This window comes from Balaenoptera physalus, assembly GCF_965194825.1.
Source record: "Balaenoptera physalus genome assembly, chromosome: 5".
Classification (NCBI taxonomy): domain Eukaryota; kingdom Metazoa; phylum Chordata; class Mammalia; order Artiodactyla; family Balaenopteridae; genus Balaenoptera; species Balaenoptera physalus.
Window position 1 is genome coordinate 147,680,972 of NC_138884.1, and position 22,181 is coordinate 147,703,152.

A 22,181-nucleotide genomic window follows, 5' to 3' on the forward strand; every position below is an offset into this window, starting at 1 on the left:
GAGCACTGTGGGCCCAGGAAACCAGAGGGGGCTTCCTGGAGGAGGTGGCACTGGAGAAAGGCCTTAAAGCCAGAGCAGAGTCCAAGGAGCAATGCCCTCACAGTCCTTGGGCCTCCTTGGGGCCTTTCCGCTGCAGGCTCTGTGGACAGGGGACTTGACCGTGAGGAACTGCAGTTGGGCTTTTCGGCAATATCTGCTCCATCATCTATTTCAAAAGCCTTTTAAAAGAAAGGACTCCAGCTGGAGAAATAATCCCCTCTCGGCCCATCCAGACCATAGAAAATGGATGCTTCCCAGGTGTTCCATCTCCGCAGATGTAAAATGCAGAGAGGCCCAGACCCCAGGCCAGTCTGAGTTGAATTTCACTGTGGGACTATCTCTCCAGCAAAGCGCTTGGATGGGGCAGGCTGGGGGCGGGGTGCCCAGACACCGGGAAGGAGACGTATGACAGCTGGCCCCAGTGACACTCCTGGGTCCCGTCCAGCCAACTCCAAAAGGCTCTGCTGCTAAACTCTTCTGCCCGGCCCCTCTCTGCTTACTTTTCTTTCTTTCTGCATTTATTTCTTTTAAAAAATATATAACTTCATTGCTCTTTTCTAATGTTAAAAGCAGCGTATGCTCATGGCAGAAAAATCAGAAAAGCACAAGTAAAAAAATGAAATCACTCGTAATGTCAGGGCACAGTGGCAGTATCTGCTGACTTTGCTGTGTCCTTCTAAGTCTTTTATCGACGTCCACAACAAAACAGGCTGAGATTTTAATTGGGTTGCTGTGAATCTATAGATCAAGTTGGGAAACTGACATCTTGACAATATAGAGGTTTCCTGTCCACGAACATGAAATACCTCTCCGTTTATTCTCTGATGTTCGTCTTTTTCCTATGTCCGAATCTTGCTGCATTGAGATCACACTGTAGGTAAATTTCAGTGCTGCTTTCCCACTTCATATTATGTAACGTTAAGCCTTTCTTCAAGCACAGATGCTAATTCCTGCCTAATTTTCCGATATGTGGAGACACAAGAATGCACTAATCATCCCCCATTATTGTACCTCTAGGTTGTTTCCAGACTTGTTTTGAACTATAATAACAATAATGAAGAAATGCTTGTCTTCTGTTCGCTGAAACTTGAAAGCGGTTCAGCAAAAAGCTCAGGAAACGGTTCATGCACGCTCAGTCAGCTGTCCTTCTCACCATGCAAGCTGCACCCACCCTGTGTGATCACTGAGACCTACTGTGAGCAGGCCCGGGGCACTCAGAGCACAGGAGAGTCCTAAAAGCATGGGGTTAGGACAGGAGACCCATTCACCGATGCTCGACCAGCCTGAGGGCACGGGACTCACCCCCACCCCCACCCCGGGCATAGATCCTTCTGTTTCCAAAGCACCTCAGACTGATTCCCTTGGGGGCCCTTTGAGCCTCTGCACACCGTGGGCACCCTCAGAGCTCGCTGTTGATGTAAGACCCTGAAACATTACGACATGTCCTTCATCCTACTTTCCTGTGATTCCTTTGTTAATGAACCTTCTCCTGGCTATAACATACATACAGAGCAGCTCTAATCATCAGGGTACAGCTGGTGACTCTTCACAAGGTGACCGTGCCGTGCACCCAGCCCCGGATCTGAAAGGGAACGGTACCAGGAATGCCTAGGGGTAACCTCTAGTCCGGGGCTCTCGGCTGGGGCAGTGTTGACCCCGGGGCACGTCTGGCAAGGAATGCAGACACTTTTGATGGTCACAACTGAGAGGGCGCTGCTGGCATCGAGTGGGCAGGGGCCAGGGACGCTGTTCAAAACTCTGTTCTGCACAGGCCGGTCCCCAAATGGAGGACGATTCAGCCCCAGGTGTCCACAAGCCTGAGTCTGGGAAGCCCTGCTCTCGTCTATCCTGACTTCCAACTGCATAGACTAGTTCTGTCTGTCACTTAATTCAACGACCAAACCCAGTTCAATTTGGTCTTTCCAGAATCAGTTCACAGTTCCCATCCATTCCTTCCTATCCTCCCCGACCTCTGAGTCCAGACTCTCATCACATCCTGCCTGAGTGAGGGTCAAGCCTCCCCAGCCCAGACGCGGCGTGGTGCCTGACTTAGAGGTCAGGGACGAGTGAATGGAGGAACAATGCCTGCCACATCGAGCGAATGCTCCCCAGGGCTGGGACAGGTCACCAGGGTCCCATCTCTGAGCAGGACCCCAGCGCCAGGCAGGCCCCCAAGTCGGGTTCTAGAGAAACCCCAGGCCCCTGGGAAGAACAGCGATACCCCAAGGGAGGAGGGGTGGTCAGGGACTCTCCCACGCTGGGCACCCGGAGATGGACCCAGGAGGCCCGTGCCCCTCAGGAGCCCCTGTGCCGAGCCCGACCAGGAAACAGTCAGGGGACCTGCAAGACAGTGACTCTGGCCAGTGGCTGGGGGGCAGCAGAGGCAGATGGAGAAGCGGGAGGAGTGTCAGCCTGGGAGGAGGCCGGAACGGGGGAGACCAGGAGAGATGGGGAGGCCGTGACTTCTCAGGGAAGCAGGAGGCCAGGTGACGGTCCTGGGGGAGGGGACAAGCCAGGCCCAGGAGCTGGATGCCGGGAACAGGGGCCAGGAAGGCACACGGGGTGTGGGGGACGAGGTGCAGCTGAGCAGCAGGGCCACCGGGCTGGGTCCCTGGCATCGGGTGACACCCCCATCCACACTCCTGGCAGGCTGGAGGCTGCCTGGCAACCCAGGAGAGGCAGCTCTGCCCTCTCCGTGCGCCACAGCCGCTGGTCACCCAGCTGCCGAGCAGGCATCAGGCTGCACCTAGGATGCCCAAGTCACGCCTCTGCACTTGCACGCCCCCGAGAGTGGGCACCTCGTTAACCTGTGCCCTGGGCACCCACCCTAGTCCAGCCCTGCGTGAGCCACTGGGAACAGGGACCCATTAGCACGTGAGGCCCCCTGGGTAGGGCCTCACCCTTCACCTCCCGAGCGCCAGGCCCAGGAGGACGGCACCCTGCATGGAGCTGGCTCGTGAGGGAGCCGTGTGGTGGAGACACCCGGGACCTTCCGGGGTGTCAGCGTCTCCCCAGAAGCCAGCAGGGAGCAGACGGGCTGCCGACTGAGGGTGAGGGTGGGGAGGAGGGCGGGTTTCAGACCCCTGTCCCAGTCGGCTGTACAGACCGCATGCTGCTTCTGAGGGCACTGGAGGTGGCACGTTTGATGAGACTATGTTATTCTTCAAACCAGAAAGAAATGAATTGTATCTAACCGAAAATTAAAGCCTGAGAATGTTTTAGCACTACAGCCCTCCGGGGAGAATTGCTCCTGGAACCAGAGATCAGACTCCCCGGCGTGAGACTGGACCAACTCCGGAACATCGAAGCCTGGAGTCCTGGATGCCTCGGCTGGCCCTCGCATTCTTTTCTTTTTGGCCATCCGCGCGGCATGTGGGATCTTAGTTCCCCGACCAGGGATCGAACCCACGCCTCCTGCACTGGAAGCTTGGAGTCTTAACCACTGGACCGCCAGTGGAGTCCCCTGCCCTCTTATTCTAAACAGGTCCTTGCTGCCCAAACCATGACTCCCGGCCCCCACTCCCACCCCCTACCTGGGGGGGACCAGACAAGGAAAGCGAGGCACCCGGCGCAGCACTGGAGGAGGTGCCGCTCGCAGGCCGACACCCGAGAGAGAGAGAGCTCGGCCTCCTTAAATGTTGCCCCTGGTGCCTCTCTCCCCTCGCCTGCCCCACCCTGGGCTCAGGCCTCGACCTTGACTTCTGGACCACAGAAGACAGCGACCTGTCACCTCCTCACCACGTGAAAGGCTCCAGCAGGCTCCACGCTCAGCCTGAGGCTCGTTGGTGGCATTTCAGGAGGTCATTGGGCCTGCTGTCATCAGAAGGCAGGGAAGTGCATCCTGGCCCCTCCACCCACGGCTCTGAGACCCTGAATTGATCAGTTTACTTCTCAGACCTCAGTTTTCTCATCTGTTAAATGGGTACGGGCTCTACCCCACAGGGTCACTATGAAGAGTCTCCGAGACCACCCCTGGGCGAGTGGTCCAGCGCTGCACGCACTGCCTGCCCCTCCGTCCTCATGATGTGAGTAGCAGGATGAGTCTGAGACACGAACCACACCCACCCACCCACCCCCAGATCCCACACCCAGCTCGAAGCAGACTCAGGAACTTTTGTCCCCTCTCTTGGGCTGGCCGGCTGGCCGTGGCCATGGTCCCGCAGCTGGCAGCCCTGGGCGGGTGAGGTAGTGTCTGTGCCGGGCCCGGCTCTGGTGCCCGCATGATGTGGGTGCAGGAGTGGGGGGCTGGCGGTGCAGAGCGGAGGTCTTTGGGGAGACTCAGGGCACAGCAAGCTGGCTCCCTCAGGCAGGGGCCCAGGTGGAGGGCACTGGGCCACCCCTCAGCCCCTTCCCCTCGTGGGACCACCCCCCCACCTGTGCTGCAGGAGAGAAAACTGAGCTGGCCTCCTGCCCAGGGGACTCAGGGAGGTGGGCAGAAAGATGAGGTCACAGGGACAGAGGGCGTCACTTGTTTACAGTCAAACACCCACAGCCAGAGACACTGCATGGACACACACGCAATCCTGTGGACAGACAGCCCTGCACGGAGAGGGTCAGGCAGGCGGGGCCTCAGTCGTCAGCCGGCTGGCATGTCTGGACAGCAAGGAGGTGACACATGTCACATGCAAGCAGCGGGCTATCAGGGCTTCCGCCACATGGCCCAGTAGGAGCCGTGCACAAGGCTCCCTGCTGGGCTCCACACGAGGGGCCCAGGCACAGCCAGGAGACCTGCACGGGGAAGGGGCCCAAGGGCGAACCTGGGTGGCCTCGGACCCATAGACAGAGAGACCCCGAAGGCCTCAGAGGGACCACAGGCCTCGGTCTCCCCAGGGCACCTGGGGGACCGGATCACAGAGGTATCAACCCCTCCTGGGTTTTTTGTTTTGTTTTGTTGTTGTTTTTGGTTTTCAGGTTTTTTGGCCAGGCCGCGCAGCTCGTAGGATCTTAGTTCCCCGACCAGGGATTGAACTCTTGCCCCAGCAGTGGAAGCACCAAGTCCTAACCACTGGACGCCAGGGAATTCCCAACCCCTCCTGTTGTAAAGCAGGAGCCACTAAGGCATGTTGAACGGGAGTGAGGGGTGACCAGGAGTGTGCCAGGTGGCCTGGGCTCCCCTGCCGCCCTGGGAGAGGGGGAGGCGGGCAAGTCTGGGGGCTGCAGTGATGGGCAGCCAGGAGGTCACCAGCCAGGAAGTAACACACACCCCTACTGAACTCACATGCACACTAGGCGGACTCACAAGTTCCCACCCACTGAACTCACGCTCACACACACGCACACCCCGTGCAGTCCCAGCCCCAGGAAGACGTGGGCGGCCCTCCTCTCAGCTCACCAGCTGGCACCGCATCCCACACGCAACACCTGAGCCTCCGCCGCCCAGAGGAAGGGAATGAGAACACCAGGTCCACGTCAGCCTGGTGGCAGGACACCGCATCCCACACGCAACACCTGAGCCTCCGCCGCCCAGAGGAAGGGAATGAGAACACCACGTCCACGTCAGCCTGGTGGCGGGACACCGCATCCCACACGCAACACCTGAGCCTCCGCCGCCCAGAGGAAGGGAATGAGAACACCAGGTCCACGTCAGCCTGGTGGCGGGACACCGCATCCCACACGCAACACCTGAGCCTCCGCCGCCCAGAGGAAGGGAATGAGAACACCACGTTCAGGACGCGCACAGCTACCTCCCGCCCAGAAGCCGCCAGAACCAAGGAGGCTGCCCTCAGACGACCCCTTGCCTGCGGTCGGCAGGAGGAAATTGAAAGAAGGGAGCAGGTTGACCCGCCCACAGGTGAGATCAACGTACTGCAGCCCCTGAAGCACTGCTCGAGCACCATTTATGCACCAGGCCCAGTGTCTGTCCCACGAGACAGAAACTACTACTCACTGCTAACCAGGGGCTCCCAGGGCTGTGGACGGGTGGTCTTCACCACTGGGGCAGCCGAGCTGGCACTGCGGGACTGCTGAGAGAACAGAGAGCCCGTCTGAGAGGCACGGAGGGGTCTGGGCCCTGGCAACACTGTTTGAGCCCTGGATCCAGCAGTGCCTGAATCCTGACGTGCACTTAGACTTATCAGTCACTGAGTCAATCAGTCACCCTTTGGCTGAAGCTGGTCTGGGTTGTGTTTCTGCACCTTGTGACCAAGAGGGTCCAAATGAACCCAGTAAATGTTTTCTGAGTCTGAAAGTCATCATTTGAAGACCTGTGTCCTGAGGAAGCACGAGGAGACACCGCACGTGCACCCCACTTAGCCCACATGCCTACTTTGCCCAGGGCTGTATGATGACCTCCGTGGTGCTCAGTACTTCTGCTTTCGTGGATTCCTTCCTTCATTAAAAAATATTAAAATTATATTTTACAACTGTGTTGGTACAAGTATGAATGTGATCCAGGCCAGATTCATTATTATGTATTTACTATTATTTTCACTTTTTATTCTATTTTAAAAAAAATTAAAATCGAACATTTCCAGGGGCCCCTAGGAGCCTGTCAGGCCCTCAGGTATGTGGGTGCTGTGTCTGCTGGAGAAGTCGGCCCTGACCTAGCCCAGCAGAGACCGGGTGCTGTGCCCACCCAGCAGCGCACCCTAAATGCGGGGCGAAGCTGACACAGAGGAAAACCGCCCTCCTGGCAAACTGTGTTCATGGAGGGGGCAGGAGGGGGCAGAAATCCTGCTCAAAACTCCCACAAAGGCACCAATACTCGAGGACCCCGCTGACTTGGACCCGTGGACCACCAGGGAAGGGAAAATCCCAAGGATGGAGACCCGAGAGGCGTGATCCAGGAGACAAAGATCAGAGCATCCCAGGCAGGCCCTGGGGACACAGAGGGAGTCCTCCCCCCAGCACCTGGCCAGGTACCCAGTGACCTCCTGGATCCCTCCCACCCGCCCCATCCCGTCACAGAAATCATTCTGGACACCGCCCGCTCCCTCAACCCCACGTCCGGGAAGTGCACACTGTCCGGCGGCCCCTGGGGTCCCCAGGGTAAGGGCCGGTTCCTCATTCCAGGGTTCCAGCCTCTGCCCATCTCTGCCTCGGGTCCACCCTCTGTAGCCACGCTCACCTGCCTGCAAGAGAGGCTTCCGACGCGATCCTCACCCACGCCTGGAAGGCCCACCGGCCACCCAGCCCAGGCCTGCTCACGGACCCCAAGTCCACGTCAGGCCCTCCTCCACCGCCTTTCTGGAAGGTGCAGGTCCCCTGGCTTGACCCTGCTGAGCTGACGGCACTCGGGCTGTGACGGTCCCAAGGGGACGGTGAGCCATGGCGCTGCCCAACAGGGAGGGGTAAGGGAGGTGACAAGTCCTAATGAGAACCAGAGGGGGAGGGTGGCCCAGCCCTTCTTGGCGGGAGTCCCCCGCCTCCCAGAATGCCGCAGCTCCAGGTCGGGGACAAGGGGGCTGTGGTCCGCATCAGGCTCCAGCTCCCTGGGGACAAGCCTGGACCCTCTCTAAGTGGAGCCTCAAGGGCGTGTATCACAAGTGTTAGGCCCACCAAGGACCCCTGGCTCCTTGGCAGACAGTCTGACGGTGAGTGTGAGGACCCACCTTGTGCCACTAAGTGCTCATCAAACCATACCTCGTTATTGCTTTAATTTTCAAAACAGCTCTCCTCTCCCCACTTTACAGGCGTGGAAACTGAGGCCCAGCGGGTCAAGCCCCTAACCTTGGTTTACACGGCTGTGAGGGCGGCCCTATGATTTTAACCTTCTAACCCATGCTCTAACCCAACCCAGCATGATCCCACTCGAACCCAAGGCAGACAGGTGGAGGGGACAGAGTCTGCCTCCCTCGGAGGGTCGCCTGCAGCATCGGGGGCCTCATGTGCTCCCCACTCCACCCCGAGTTGGGAGAGATGCACACCGTCAGCTACCTGAAGGGCCGTGGGGACCCGGGAGGGGGCTGATGTAGAGGCGGCTGGGCCAGGTGGGCGCTCCCGCGGGTGCATGGGAGGAGGATGTAGGTGCCCTGGTGCAGGGGATGATGGGGCTGGATGCTCCCCCTGCCAAGGGCCACTGCGTGCCGGGCACTCCACACAGCGTCCGCGGCCAGTTCTGCAGCACACAGACCCACGGGAGTAAGATTCGTGACAATAAGGTTCACCCCCCAACCCTCACATCACAGTGCCCACTGGCTCCACACCAGATGGAACATAAAGCCAAGATTTACTCCTGAGATTAATCTGGGGCGTGAAGTCAGCTCCCCCGGACATACGTAAAACCAAGACTTGCTTTTGCCTGTTTGAAAGATGCAGGCGTGAGGGCCAAATGAGAGCATTCACAATTATTTTTTAAAATTACTTTAATTTTTGAATAAGTAATAGAAGAGCAAAAGGTCACACGTGAAGTATTAGGGATCAGGATGGCTTTGGACTTGACAATGGTTATACCAGCAACTAGAAGATGATAGAGAAATTCCTGCAAAACTGGCCTCTGACCACCCTTTTCTATAGGGAAATGATTTCCAAATTAGAATTTTATACCCACTGCGATAGACTGAATGTTTGTGTCCCCCACCCCCAAATTCACAGGTTGAAATCCTAACCCCCAATGCGATGGTGTCGGGAGGTGGGGTCTCTGTGAGGTGATTGGGCCACGAGGGTGGAGCCCTCATGAGTGGGATTAGTGGTCTTATAAAAGAGACCCCAGAGAGCTCACACACCCTCCACATGAGGTCACAGCAAAATGATGGCATCTATGAACTGGGAAGCTGGTGTCACCGGACACTGAGTCTGCTGGCGCTTTGATCCTGGACTTCCAGGCTCCAAAACTGTGAGAGATAAGTGCCTGTTGTTTCTACGCCGCCCAGTCAACAGCATTCTGCTGTAGCTGCACGGACGCCTTGGGACAGCCAGCCAAGCTATCAATCAAGTGTAGGATGGCATGGACCTTTCCAGACAGTTGAACTCTCCCCTGCACTCTTGTTGGAAAGCCAGCAGACTACAAGCTCCCAAGACAAGGGAGTAAATCCAGACCAAGGAAGATGCAGAACAGCCCATGTGTCTGAGGTCTGGAGATTTAGACAAGAGGCAGAGGGTCTGAAGCTGGATTAACAATAAGCACATGAAGAAAAAAAAAAAAACAGATAAAACAACATAGCGATTGATAACTGTAGGGGAAAAAGGTAAGGCAGGAAAAGTAATGATAGTATATTACCTGGCTCTGCCGTAGGCTCCATTTACATGATCGTGTGAATGTAACTGAAACTATGCTCTCTGCATCGCTGGGCTGGTGCTGGGAAGGAGGTGGTAGGGGTAGGGGCAGTGGATGAGGGGAAATTTATGCCTCTTCTCCATAAGGGAAGTCAGTAGATCCTAATTCAGCTGAAAAAACAAGAAGGAGCAATACAAGAATGTTATTTAGGAATACAGACAGAAATACCAAAAGAATTACTTTTTTAGAAAAGAGGAAGTGGCCGCCTCTGGGGAAGAATAACTGGGGTGGGTGGGGTGGGGGGTAGGGGATTGCTGTTTTTTTATAAGAAGCCCTGGGAATGACTTAACTCCTTAGATTATATGCACATACAACTGTGATTTTAAAAGACTTTAAAAAAAGGTTTTCCTGTGAGCTGTGGATAAGCGAGAGCTCAGACTGCAGCTCAAGGGAAGTAGGCCCAGGGAGGCGGATGGAGACCCTGACTTGCCTGAGAGGCACGGGGGAGGGAGGACAAGTGAGAGCCAAGGGCCCTGGGTTCCCTGGTGGAGACGGGGATCTCAGAGACCACCAGGCAGCGTGGCGGGTACCCGCTCCGTGGGGCATGTCCACCTCCCGTTGCAGGTCCGGAGGAAGACCCTCGGCAGCAGGGCCCCGAGATGCTCGGGGAAGTCACAGCGGACAGGCCGTGAGGGGTGGGACCCAGGTCTTCCCCACCTGGTCTTGCCTCCCCTTAGATCCTATCTGGAGACCCTTAGGGGCGGGGACACAGGCTTGGGCGACACTGGTGCCCCGTACTGAGCTGACTTGGCTGCCCTCAGGCCATTCCGGGGACTCTGTCCTCCCATTTCCAGGTGCAAAACCAACACTGGATTTTTGCCATTTGAAGGACGCGGGAGTGAGGGCCGAGATTCCTTTGTGTTCTGAGAAAAATACAACATCTGGCCCCTCTGCCCCCAGTGTGGGAACAAACAACCCTCAAAATGTGTGGGCGTGCGTGCGTGTGTTTATGTGTGCAGAATCACACTCCTAGGCCCCATCTGTCCTTTGGGCTTCAGGATAGTTTCCTCCACGTTGCTGACAAATTCTGCAGTTCTGACAACAGCTGTGAATACTCCGCTTAGTCTCTGTGAGCCCCATGGCCACACAAAGGGTTCAGTCTGCCGGTCCCTAAACCTGCCCCCAGCAGTGTGCCGGGCAGTGACATGGGGGGTGAGGGGCCAGCTCGGGGGCCTCGATGTGCTGGGCCCGTGTCCTTGCTGCTCAGAGTGTGACCGCAGTTGGGCAGCTGGGTGTCACTCGAGAGCTTGTTGGACAGGGGGCTTGCCAGTGGCACCCCCAGATCTACCCACTTGGGACCCGCGTTCAAGCAGATACCTGGGAGGTCAAAGTTCAGGGCTACCTGGTTTATAGGACTTAATGCTCACTCCAATCATGCAAGGTTGGGGTGTCACCTGCAGGTGAGAAAAGTGAGGTTCAGTGAAGCTGGGTGACTGACCCCCCTCACCCAGCCATGAGTAAACGCACTGGCCTTGACCCCAGGGCCGGGCCAGCTTGGCTCAGAAGGGCTGCCGGCTGGTCTGGACATGACCTCTGGTGACATACAAGGGACACCAACTGTCTGGGGCTGTTTCCTCAGCTGGAAGGTGGGGAGGATCGGATCTTAGGGCACCTGCATTTCACACACCGTTATGAACCCCACTCCGCTGTGGGCCAGGCAGGCCCGGCCAGAGCCTCCGAGGGGCCAGACACAGTCACGGGGCAGACAGGCGGTGGGCGGGCAAGGACCCAGGCAGCCAGATGCACGCACCAGGTGCCTATCTGCATCCTGACTCTGCTCCCGGCGGGCTGTGTGACACTAGGCAAGCGACCTGCCCTCTCTGTGCTTCAGGTTCCTCCTCTGTGAATGGAGAGTAACTGGAGATGAAATACTTTACTACCTGTAGGGTGCTTCCAACAGAGCCTGGCTTGACAAGCACTCTAGACTTGTTTCTTAAACAGATATTAAAAAAAAAAGCGCTAGGCCAAGTTCAGCTCAGGGGCAAGAAGGAGCGGGGGGTGAGGGGGTGGTATGTAACAGCCAGAAGGGAGGTGGGATCAGGGGAGGCTTCTGGGAGGAGGAGACCCCCAGGCTGAGATCACCTGGGACAGAAGGAGCAGGGGTGAGGGTCCAGTGGAGAGAAAGGAGACCAGGGGCCCCTCGGGGATGGGATGCACCCCCGGGAGCTGGCTGGTCCCAGTGGGGTGGGAACAGGTTCCCGGGCAGGTGGGGAGAGATGAGGGAAGGTGGGCCTGCTGGACCCAGTGCCCACCTGGTGGGTGAGATACCAGGTCCTCAAAGTCAGAAACGATGCCCGACCCCTAAGTGAGATGTTTCCAAAGAGCTTCCTTTGTCTTGTAGAAAGAGCTGAATGAAGGACGTTGCCAGGAGTGAACGCTGGGCTTGGGTTTGGACTGCTGACGGCTGCAGCCCAGGGTGCAGCTCACGGGAAGGATCCCAGGCCACTGTGGGCACAGAACCACACTCCATTACGGGCACCCCCTCTTTGGGCACCCCTCCCAGCCTCTCTTCCTTCCCAGGTGGGACAGGTGTGGACCGGTGGACCGGGAGGTGCCCAGGTGAAGGGTCCCGAGGTCCAAGGACACAGGCTCCGGACTGGGCAGGGGCAGGGAGGTCATGCAGGAGCAAGCTGGGCCACGGTGTGGAGCTGGGGGACCAGAGTGACCCCTGGGAGCTCCAGGAAACGGTGCCCAGGGATGGGGCAGATGACCAGCCTTCAGAGGAGCGGCACCAAGCACGGACGTGTAGGTGGAAGGCTTCCCGTGCAGGGGATGCGCCCAGACCTGTCCAGCAGCATGTGTGTCTCCTGAACTGTCAGGAAGCAGACTCAGGACTTGTCACCTGTCCCAAGTCACAAGGTAACAAACGGCTGGGCTCAGGCCCATCCGAATCTGCCTCCTGGCCACCTTCAAAGTCAATCTATCCCTTCAGGGTCTACCTCCTGGAGACTGTCATCTGACCAGCTGTCACCCCTCTGTCTACCACCATCTCAAGCATCTGACCAGCAAGTCCCAAAGGCCTCACCACCCGCAGACCTAGAACTTTCCCACCACCTCGCTCGGAGCCACCATCAGCTGGTGGCTGTCTGCCTATCTCCCTGCTTCCGCCCTTGCTGCCCGCGGCCTAGCCCTGCCCCGCCTTTACTTTCCCCAGAGCACATGGCGTGCTCTGTTTACTGTTTACGCTTTAATCTAATTCTCCCCATGGGGATGTCAGCGCCATGGGAGCAGTGCTGCTTTCTCCCTTTGTGCCCCCATCCTACAACAGCATCAGAGAGGGCGCAGGCAGGGAGGCCAGCTGGGGGGCTGCACTTCTGATGGAGAGAGTAGGGGTGCTGACCCAGGGGCCCAGGAGGGCTCCCTGGAGGAGGTGTGACTCAGTCGAGTGGGCTTGGCTGTGCACGCTCAGTGACTTACATCAGCAGAGGCTCAAGAAGGACGCCTCACCTCCCTGCTAATCAGGACGCAGCTTTGAAGGAGCATCTGCAGAGGCCCGGCCCTGGCCACTCAGCTTTGTGCCTCAGGAGTCAGCAGGCACCCAATGCGGTAGGACTCCGTCCCGCAAGTATTAAAAGGACTCTGTCATTTATATGCGAGGCTAGAGGAACCTGCAGGGGAACCACAAAGCCGACTTCCGCGCGACAGCACGTCTTCCGTGCGAGAGCACGTTTCCGTGCGAGAGCACGTTTCCGCGCGAGAGCACGACTTCCGCGAGAGAGCTCGTCTTCCGCGCGAGAGCACGTTTCCACGCGAGAGCACGTTTCCGCGAGAGAGCACGCCTTCCGCGCGAGAGCACGTCTTCCGCGAGAGAGCTCGTCTTCCGCGCGACAGCACGTTTCCGCGCGAGAGCACGCCTTCCGCGAGAGCACGTTTCCGCGCGAGAGCACGTCTTCCGCGAGAGAGCTCGTCTTCCGCGCGAGAGCACGTTTCCGCGCGAGAGCACGCCTTCCGCGAGAGTACGTTTCCGCGAGAGAGCACGCCTTCTGCAAGAGAGACGTGTCCGGAACGCAGGCAGGCCACCTGGGGCACAGAGACGGGGAGGCAGAGTGAGGGTCGGTCTGGGAAGAGGAGCTGCTGGGAGGACAACGAAGGGAATGGTGTTGGAGGCAGAGGGAACAGCCTGTGCAAAGGCTCTGAGCAGGAGGCCCCAGCTGCCTCTCTGTCCTCCCAGGGACCTGGCGGGATTGTGGGAGGACAGCGCTGGGCCCGCCATACCGCAGTTGCAGCTCTAGGGGTGGGTGCAGGGCCCTGTCAGGTGGACTTTCTCCAGCACAGCTGTTGGCTTTGCTCACGTGTCCGCCAGCGGCCTGGCAAACGTGCCGCTGAAACCCCACTTGGTTGTTCTGGTTTGGGTTGGTGTTTTTCTTTTTAAGGAAAAACAGCTGCAAGGCCAGGAGAGAATGGCCGTTTTGGAGAAACTTCCGATGCCATGGGCCTGGCTTATACACTCAGGGCCAGGCCCCAGAGCCACCCCCTCCCAAAGGCCTGGGCACTGGGCTCCCCCGTCCAGCAGGATGCCAGCCCTGCCCCCTCAGGCCTCGGACTCAGGCCGGCACGACATCGATCTCCCTTCAGCTTTCTCAGACGAGGGCCTCCCTCCGGGCGGAGCCCAGACCAGCTGCTCAGCGTGCTCTCCGGAGCCCAGCTCGCCAGGCCGGGCTGAGCCCAGGGCCCGTGCGCAGCTGCCCCAGCCGGGGCTCCACCCTGAGCACCTGCCAGGCCTGGGGCCGCCCGCCATGCCCCCAGAGCCCCAGACGGCGCCGTCCTCCCCGCCGTGAGCCTGCACAGCAGCAGGTGGTCACCACCTGCTAGACGTCTCATGGGAGCCCGGCCCACTATCTCCTCAAACCCTCACAGGAGCCCTGCCATGTAGGCGGGCCGCCCCATTTTACAGGTGTGGAAACTGAGGCAACAGCAGTTTGTGTCGCTTGCCTGATCCCGGGAGCAGGGGTCGGGACCCCTGATGTCAACACACAAGTTCTCTCCCCTCCGGGTATCTGGGTCCAGCCTAGAAAAGTGACGAGAAGAGGCACGGCCCCGGAAGTCCGAGCCTGGGATTGCAGGCTGGGCTCTGACGTCACTGCCGCCGGAGAGGCTGGAGATGGAGTCCCTACCTCCCTCACCCTCCACCTCTGCCGTCCCACGACCAGTGTGGGAAAGAGGGTCCCCACGTGCCTCTGAGGTGAAGCGGAGAGGGAGGGGCTATGGTGGCCGTGGGGGCAGAGGCAGGGGAAGGTCTCAGAGAGGGTCCAAGCCGAGGCTGGCCAAGGGCTTGGTGAGTGGCCTGAGGTGACTGGTGCTGGGCTGCAGGAGCAAGAAGGGGAGCAGGTGGGGGGCGTGGAGGCTGCCATGAAGGGCCCTGAATGCCGTGCAAGGAGCTCCCCCCTGGCCCCCAGGGGCAGGGAGCACGGAGAGGCCTTTCCATCAGGCCCAGGTGATGGGCGCTGGCTCAGAGAGGTTCACGGTTGGGCACGGAGAGGAGGGGCTTCTGAGGGAGGGGGCACCCCGGGGCCTTGTCAGGACCAGGTCGCTAGGGGCCAGCGGTGACTCCAGGGTGTCTGGCTGGGGCTCCCACAGCTGTGCCCTTCCCTGGGGCGGGACCTGGGGAGCAGAGGCGTAAGCTGACCATAGCCATCGGGGTGGGTGAGATGGGACCCCGGGGCTCCCGGCCTGCCCAGCGCTCTCCACGTCCACCCTGCCTCCCTCTAGTCCTGGCCCACCTACTAAATTTAAATGTCCTGCAGTAGCAGTGCCTGCACTGGGGGGTAAGCTGACAGCCGCATCCCCAAGCCTCACTGTTGACTTGACAAATTGGGGTTTAACAAGTGTGAAAAGCAAACTTACATGAGCCGGTAAACATCAAAAATGTGCATGGACCTCGACCCAGAAGTCCCACTCTGGGAGGGCACCGTATAATCCCAAATACACAGGGGAGGACACGCACATGACCTTGTCCACGCCTCGCTGGGCCATTTGTCATAGCGGGAATCAGAAAACAGCCTTCACATCCAACCACCGGGAAATGGCTACAGCAGCCGTGGCCCTGCTCGCTTGATGGAATATCACGCAGCCACTTGAAAAGATGGGTGTGAGCGCTGTACGGTGCCATGGAGAATACTTAGAGTCGAATATTAACAGAGGAAACAAGAAAAACCACGTGAGCCCAGGAGTGTAATGACGTCCAGAAAACCCACTGCAGGTGAAGGTGGGTAGGGCTCCCCACGATGAAGGATTTGCTGTTTGGAGGCGTGTGGCTCAGGCTGTGGGTGATTCTCTTCCTTCAGCTGAGAATTTTATATGATGTGTTTATGTTGTTTTTCTGATTTTAAAAAGAACCCTTAACAGAGAGAGATGATGTCAGCTGGAAGGCTCAGGGTGGAGCTTTGAGTTCACACTCGCTCCTTCGGTAGACGGGGAAGCTGGGGTGCAGAGGGGAGGGGAGGTCCGCCCAGGCTGGGGGTGCTGCCCCAGCACCAGGGCCACCCTCTCGCCCCCCGCCCTCCGCTGGGCCAGGAGCTCTGGGGGCCTCCAGGGGGCCCGACCCGGAGGCAGGGATGGGGTGGGGGAGGGACTAGGAGACGCCCCGGGGAGGGGGGGAGATGAGCACTCCCGGGGACCTGCTCTCCTCGACCTGGAACCACGTGCTTCCCCGACGCTGACAGGCAGGCAGGTGGGCTAGGCAGAGGGGCTTCCCAGAGTCTATCCCACTCTTAAAACCTCCCCCAGAAACCCCACCCCCAAACTTCTGATTACACCTCACCGCCCAGACCCACAAGGCACGGTGTGCTGGTTTCCCGGGGCCCCCGTAACACAGAACCAGACTGAAGTTTACTTCCTCACAGTCGTGGAGGCTGGAAGTCCGAGATCAAGGTGTGGGCAGGGTTGTTCCTAATGAGGCCTCTCTCCCTGGCTTGCAGACGGCCACCTTCTCCCTGTGTCCGCACAGGCTCATCCCTCTGTCCCTGTCTGTGTCCTGGTCTCTTCTTACAAGGACACCAGTCATACTGGACTCAGGCCCACCCTCAGGACCTCATTTTCCCTTAATTGCCTTTTTAAAGGCCCTAACTCCAAATGCAATCACTCTGCGGTACTGGGGCTGGGGCTTCAACATACGGATTTGGGGACAGAAGTCAGCCCGAAACACACGGCATCCCCAGCTGCAAGGGAGGCTGGGAAAGCAGGCCTGTCAGGCCCAGCCGCAGAAAGCTGTAAATCACGCACACGTGGGTCTGCGAACCAGCCCCGAGTCTGGTGAAAGGCACACGAGGATCAAGAAGGGGGCCGCGGCCCCGCGTGTCTGTGTGACCCTTCGTGCCCAAGGCTTACTGTTGATCCATTTAGGCTAAGATTTCTCTCACGATGCCATGGTTTCAGCTGGACCATATTCACGGGCTCTGCCGCGGTGGGAAGTTTGCACAAAGGTAGCAAGTCGTGAAATTCCATCGGCTTCAGCTTCTGAAACTCCGCTGCTGTTGTTGGAGCCCCTAGCTTGTGCCCGGCACGGCGGAGCGCTGGGAGCACAGAGGAGGGTCCCTGAGAGTGGCCTTCGCGAGGGTCCAGGGTAAGCGGGAGCTGTCCAGAGGCAGCGGGAAGGGTGTTCCAGGCAGGGGGAGCAGCCCGTGCAAACAGTCTGCGGACGGGCTGGAAGGGGCATTGGCTTGAGGGCAGGGGGAGCCCTGGGGAGATGGGAATCGGGCTAGGTGGGGGGGCGGGGCGAGGTCGGAACAGAAGTGCCGTGGGGAGTGGAGGCGTGAGGCTGGGGCAGAGGGACACTGGGCAAGAACCATGAGCGGCTGCAGTGAGAAGGGAGGCAGGGCGGGTTCGCCCGGACATCTGGCGTGAGTGGACGCACGGTCATTGTGGCTCAGTTAAATTTTTAAAAATTGCTTTAAGAGGCCCCATGGTGCCAGCCCTGTAGGGCAATGGCGCTCCCCGCAGGTCCCCGTCCTGCTGCGTGGGGCCCTCTGTCTGCCTCTGCAGGCTCCCGGGGTGGAGGCACGCCTGCCCACTCACCACCGTCCTCCATCCTTCTGGCGCTAGGAGGGAGGGAGACCCAGGCTGCCTGGCCCTGCCCACCCCGTCCTGACGCTGGCTCTGGGCTGAGCACCTGGCAGGTCTGCCCAGGCTGCTGAGTAGGGGACCCGAGGCAGCAGGCCTTGGCACGTGACCTGGGGTGGGTCTCGTGACCTTGCTGAGCATACCTACTGAAATCTGGGGGAGTGGGGGGTTCAAGCGGTCGCTTAGCTCAGGGGTCTGGCGCAGCCTTGGCGTGCCAGGTGGCAGACCGACTGCTGCAGCTCATCTCTGGACCGGAGCTCGGTGGCACCAGAGTGGTTAATGTACTGCCTGGCAGGAGGCTGGGAATTCGACAAAGGAGTTGTCAGAGTTTACCAGGGGGCCTCTCTTCCCAAGACGCTCGCCCTGGGGGCCTGGGCTGTCTTAGAAGCCCCCCTGCTGCAGGCGCCCCTGCCCGGCTCCCAGGGTTGGACCTGACCCACGATCGGGCCGATTAACTGGACAGCCGTGACCTCACAGGGCGGCTCCGCACAGTGCCCAGTGCTCGGTGATAAGGGACGGACAGGGTCCCGCATCTGGGATGGATCAGCCGCCCTGAACAGGCCGCGGGCCCCGGGTCAGGCCGTGCAGAGACCGCCGGGGCGGGAGAGCGGATGCCGCAGCGCAGGAGTGCGCGGCACAGCCGAGGGGAGCCGGGCACGGAGGAGCAGCCTCCCCTGGCCGCCCCGGGTCAAGGGCTGTGTGTGGCTCTGCTAGATTTGGAAGTGCCAGGCGACCGAGCCGGTGGCAGATGTGCTGCATCTCCTCCACGCCCACTGCTTGGGTGCACACTCTGCGCCCCAGACTTTGTCCCCACAGCACCCAAGAGCCAGTCAGCGGAGATGCGGAGCCGCAGCAAAGAGCACTACAGCGGCCAGCCCCCTGCTGGGCAGTTCCAAGCACGGTGACCACGGAGCACCTCCACTTCCTCACCTGCTCAGAGACCAGCACACAGCAAACACTTAGTGGGTGTTTGTTAAATAAATGCTCGGTGGTGCAAGGGGCGGGGCTGGGTGGATGTTGGGGAGGGGCTGGATGGAGGTGGGGGCGGGGCTGGGTGGATGACGGGGAGGGCCTGGATGGAGGCGGGGGCGGGGCTGGGTGGATGATGGGGGCGGGGCTGGGTGGAGGTGGAGGTGGGGGCGGGGTTGGGTGGATGATGGGGGCGGGGGCTGGCGGGTGAGGTGCCTATGGCTGCCCCGGCCCCGCTCATGCCTCTCGGAGCCCATCACCCTGGAGTTTTCCAGGTTGCTTCAGGGAAGCGTGGGACCTGGTCTAAGGCTGAGATTTGTTGAAACCACTGTGGTCCTGGAGCAGAGCAAGGAAAGGAAACCTCTTCCTGGTGACCGGACTGCGGGGGTGCTTCTCCAGCCTGGCTGTAGGAAGACGTCGTGCAAACACAGACCAGACACCGTCTGAGGCCAGCAGCTGGGCAGGATGCCCGCACCTTCTTCCCTCCCGTCCCCACAAAGGGCTCTTGTGTCCCCCTGGCTGGGCCGGTGTCACCGCTTTCTGAGCAGTGTTGTCTCTGCTGCCTCTGGCGCCTGCGGGCCAGCCAGGCAGGGGTGGGTCAGGCACCGTCAGCAGAGCTGTCACCGTCATCGTGGCTGCAGACGGAGAGGTGAGGGTCCTGCAGAGGCGCCACCAGGCCCCCAGGCCTCCCGCCTCCCCGAGGGCATCCCTGGGAGCAGGGCGTCTTCCTGGAAATGCCCACCCTCTCCGGGAGGATGTTTGCCTGGCCCCAGACCTGGGCTCCTCATGTGCGGCTCTCCCGACCTCAGGCTGCGAGCACGCCCTGGGGACCGGCCGGATGCCCGTGGTTCCTCGCCATCCTGGGGAGGATCAATCATCCCAAACCCCTCTGCTTTCCACTCCTAACATGGTCACCAGTGTGACTCTGAACACCCGCCCACCCAGCGCTCCAGACAGAACCAGCACACTGGTCCTGAGGCCCCTGCTATGGACGAAGGAACCTTCTGGAAGGACGATTTCACCACAGACCACCTGGACAGAACGCAAGGCAGCCGGTTTCCTCTTCCACACTATTCTTAGCGCACGACGGTTCTGCTGCCACCTTTGGACTCACAAAGTTAGCCCTGGAGGGGCTGCAGCCCCCAGCCCGGGAGCCCCGCCCCGAGGGACGGTGGAAGCACTTGGGACTGCAGGCTGGTCACTTGAGCTCTCGAGCAGCAGTGTCCTCACCTGGAAAATGGGGACGATCCCTACCTCTGGCATCAGATGTACACGGCCTGCAGTTTCTCCCCAGTGGCAGGCCAGTGCGCTCTGGAGCCGGGGAACCTGAGTCTGCATCCCAGCCCCTGAGTGTGGGCTGCCTGACCCGAGAGCCCACTTCCTCGCTGTGGCCACCACCCCCGGGGCTGGTGGAAGAGAAGGGCAGGCAGGGGAACGCCGGCTGTGAGGTGCCACCTGGACACCGGTCCCCAGGCCAGCCCTGCACACGTCTCCTCCTGGCTTCCCTTTCAATGTCCCACGCCAGCCAGCGCCCACATGCCCACGATTTCCCCGGAAACACACACTTAGTCCCTGTCCCCTTAGCCTTTTCCCTCTGGGCACCGGAAACACAGGTTGAAATCTGCCCACTCTGGGTGCAGAGTGCCCGCTGTCAGAGGAGCCCTGGACCAGCCACCGGGCCACCCGCTGCAACAGGTGGAATCTTCTGGCCCCTGGCTGGGCTCGCAGAGATCATACGGGAATGGGTCCTGTGCATTTCCTTGCTTGGGCTTCTGAGCCACAGAAACTGATTTCCTCACAGCCCTGGAGGCTGGAAGTCCAAGATCAAGGCGTGGGCAGGGCTGATTTCTTCTGAGGCCTCTCTCCCTGGCTTGTGGACGGCCGTCTTCTCCCTGGGTCCTCACGCGGTTATCCCTCTGTGTGTGTCTGTGTGCTGATCCCTGCTTCTCGTAAGGACACTAGTCTTACTGGATCAGGACCATGTGTATGACCTCATTTTACCTTAATCGCCTCTTGAGAGGCCCGTCTTCAAGTACAGTCACATTCTGAGGTGCTGGGGGTAGGACTTTGGCATATGGATTTGGGGGACACAGTTCAGCCATAACATCTTGTGTGGTCATTACTGTGGGGAAGAAGGACATCAAGTCCAAGGTGCCGTAGCACTGTGGTCACAAGGGAAACCCCCGGACTCCAAGTCCTCCCTGCTGAGCTCCCCCAGTTCAGAAGATGCCGAGGATGCTCCTTCCCTGGGCTTGCTCTTCCCACCTGGACCTCCCTTCTGCTTTTCCCTTCCTGTAAGTTCTCGTGGAAGGTCAGCATCCGCTCGCCGAATGACCAAGCCTGAGCATGACCACTGCTGCTTCCCTGGCCAAGTCGAGTTCGTGTTCACAAAGCCTTTATCCAGCATTCTGTCATTTGATACATGATTTTCTACATAGGAGTAGAAATACACTCGTTAAAAAAACGCTTGGTTACTGAGACGGGCAAGTGAGTAGCTCTGGAAATAGCATTTGTTCATTTAATAGGGCTGGAGGGGAGCAGTGGCTTTGGCTTTTTTTTCCTTGTGATGATTTTTAAAGAATATCAACTGCAATGATATTGCAAGATGAAAAATGGATTTTTCGCTGGCTGGTGGGCTCTGTCTGGTCACACTGTACTCCAGCATTATTTTCACGGCGGTCCACACATCCTGCCTGCTGTAGACGGGATGCCATTGGTCTTCATTGTGAAGGACGTGTCCACCCCTCTGCTCACCTCTCCCTCCACGGAGCACCTCACTGGTGGCGCCCTGTGAGGGGCAGAGCTAGGAGACCATCCCTGGTCCCGGGGATCTAGAGGGGAGGCAGCCCCACCCAGGGTAGAGACCCCTGGCTACTGCCTTGGAATGGAGCTGACCAGAAGCTGCAGCCAGTACTGGAGCTGGAAAGGTGGGCAGGGGTCAGCATGGGCTCAAAGCAACAGCACAAGCCCAGGATGGAGACAGGAAGGCCCGAATCTCACACAAGAAGGCAAGCAGCCCCACTTGATGGAGTGATTGGGACCACAGCAGTACCTGCCATCGCTGGGCACTGGGGCCAAAATGGTCCTTCTTCCTTCAGCAGCATCTAAATCCACCCAAATCATTCTTTTACTCATTCATTCATTCGTTTCTTCACTCATTCATTTGTGAGTTTTTTCATGCAACTCATTCACTCATTCGTTCATCCATCCACCCGCCCATCCATCCACCCATCAATCCACCCATGCCACCACCCATCCACGCATCCACGCCTCCCTCCAGCACTTGCCAAGCACTTCCCGTGTATGTGGCCTCGAGCTGGGAACTGGAAACAGGTGATTCAGACCTGGTCCCTGACCTCAAAGAGCTTCCAGACCAATGGGAAGACTGACTACAAGCCAGTCAGTGCTGTGCTGTCCAGGGAATTGGGCTACTCACGTGGTAATGGCAGCATGTCACATAATTCCTTCTGGCAGACGAGTGACAGCTCAGCAGGGCAAGGGACAGGCCCCCCTGCTCAGATACCAGGTGGGAAGGGAGTCCGCTGCCAACACCACATCCGTGTCCACACAGAGGCCATTGGTCGGTCAGGGAAGGGGGACACGCCAAGGAAGGACGGAGGGAGCCGGGGTTGGGACGCCACGTGGTCAGCCCTGGGACAGAGCAGATCGTCCGTGGGGCCCCTGGCCCTCGACAGCCAGGTGTTGAGGGCGCTCACAGACAAAGACCACGTGACCAGGACTCCCCCGGAGGGCAGGCTTCTGTGCAGCCCAGTATTTGCAGAGAAGGGCCAGCCTGGAGCCACCTGAAGCTCCTCCTGTGGCCCCACTGGTCCCTGGTCCTCAGACAAGACCCTCCGCCCAGGCAAGAGGGCTGGAGGCCAACGGCAGAGCCGGTCCCGGG

At 59.3% G+C, this 22,181-nt stretch overlaps 1 protein-coding gene across 1 annotated transcript; it reads right to left on the reverse strand.

The window, feature by feature from the left end:
* Window positions 1–7,016: 7,016 nt before the first annotated feature.
* LOC309660888 (uncharacterized protein) lies at window positions 7,017–13,991 on the reverse strand (the record flags this gene model as incomplete). Its single annotated transcript, XM_082461956.1, has 4 exons — window positions 7,017–9,084; window positions 9,197–9,363; window positions 12,671–13,700; window positions 13,970–13,991. 2 exons carry the CDS (start codon window positions 13,989–13,991, stop codon window positions 12,781–12,783), a joined length of 942 nt encoding a protein of 313 aa, XP_082318082.1. The 3' UTR covers window positions 7,017–9,084; window positions 9,197–9,363; window positions 12,671–12,780.
* Between the last annotated feature and the right edge of the window lie 8,190 nt (window positions 13,992–22,181).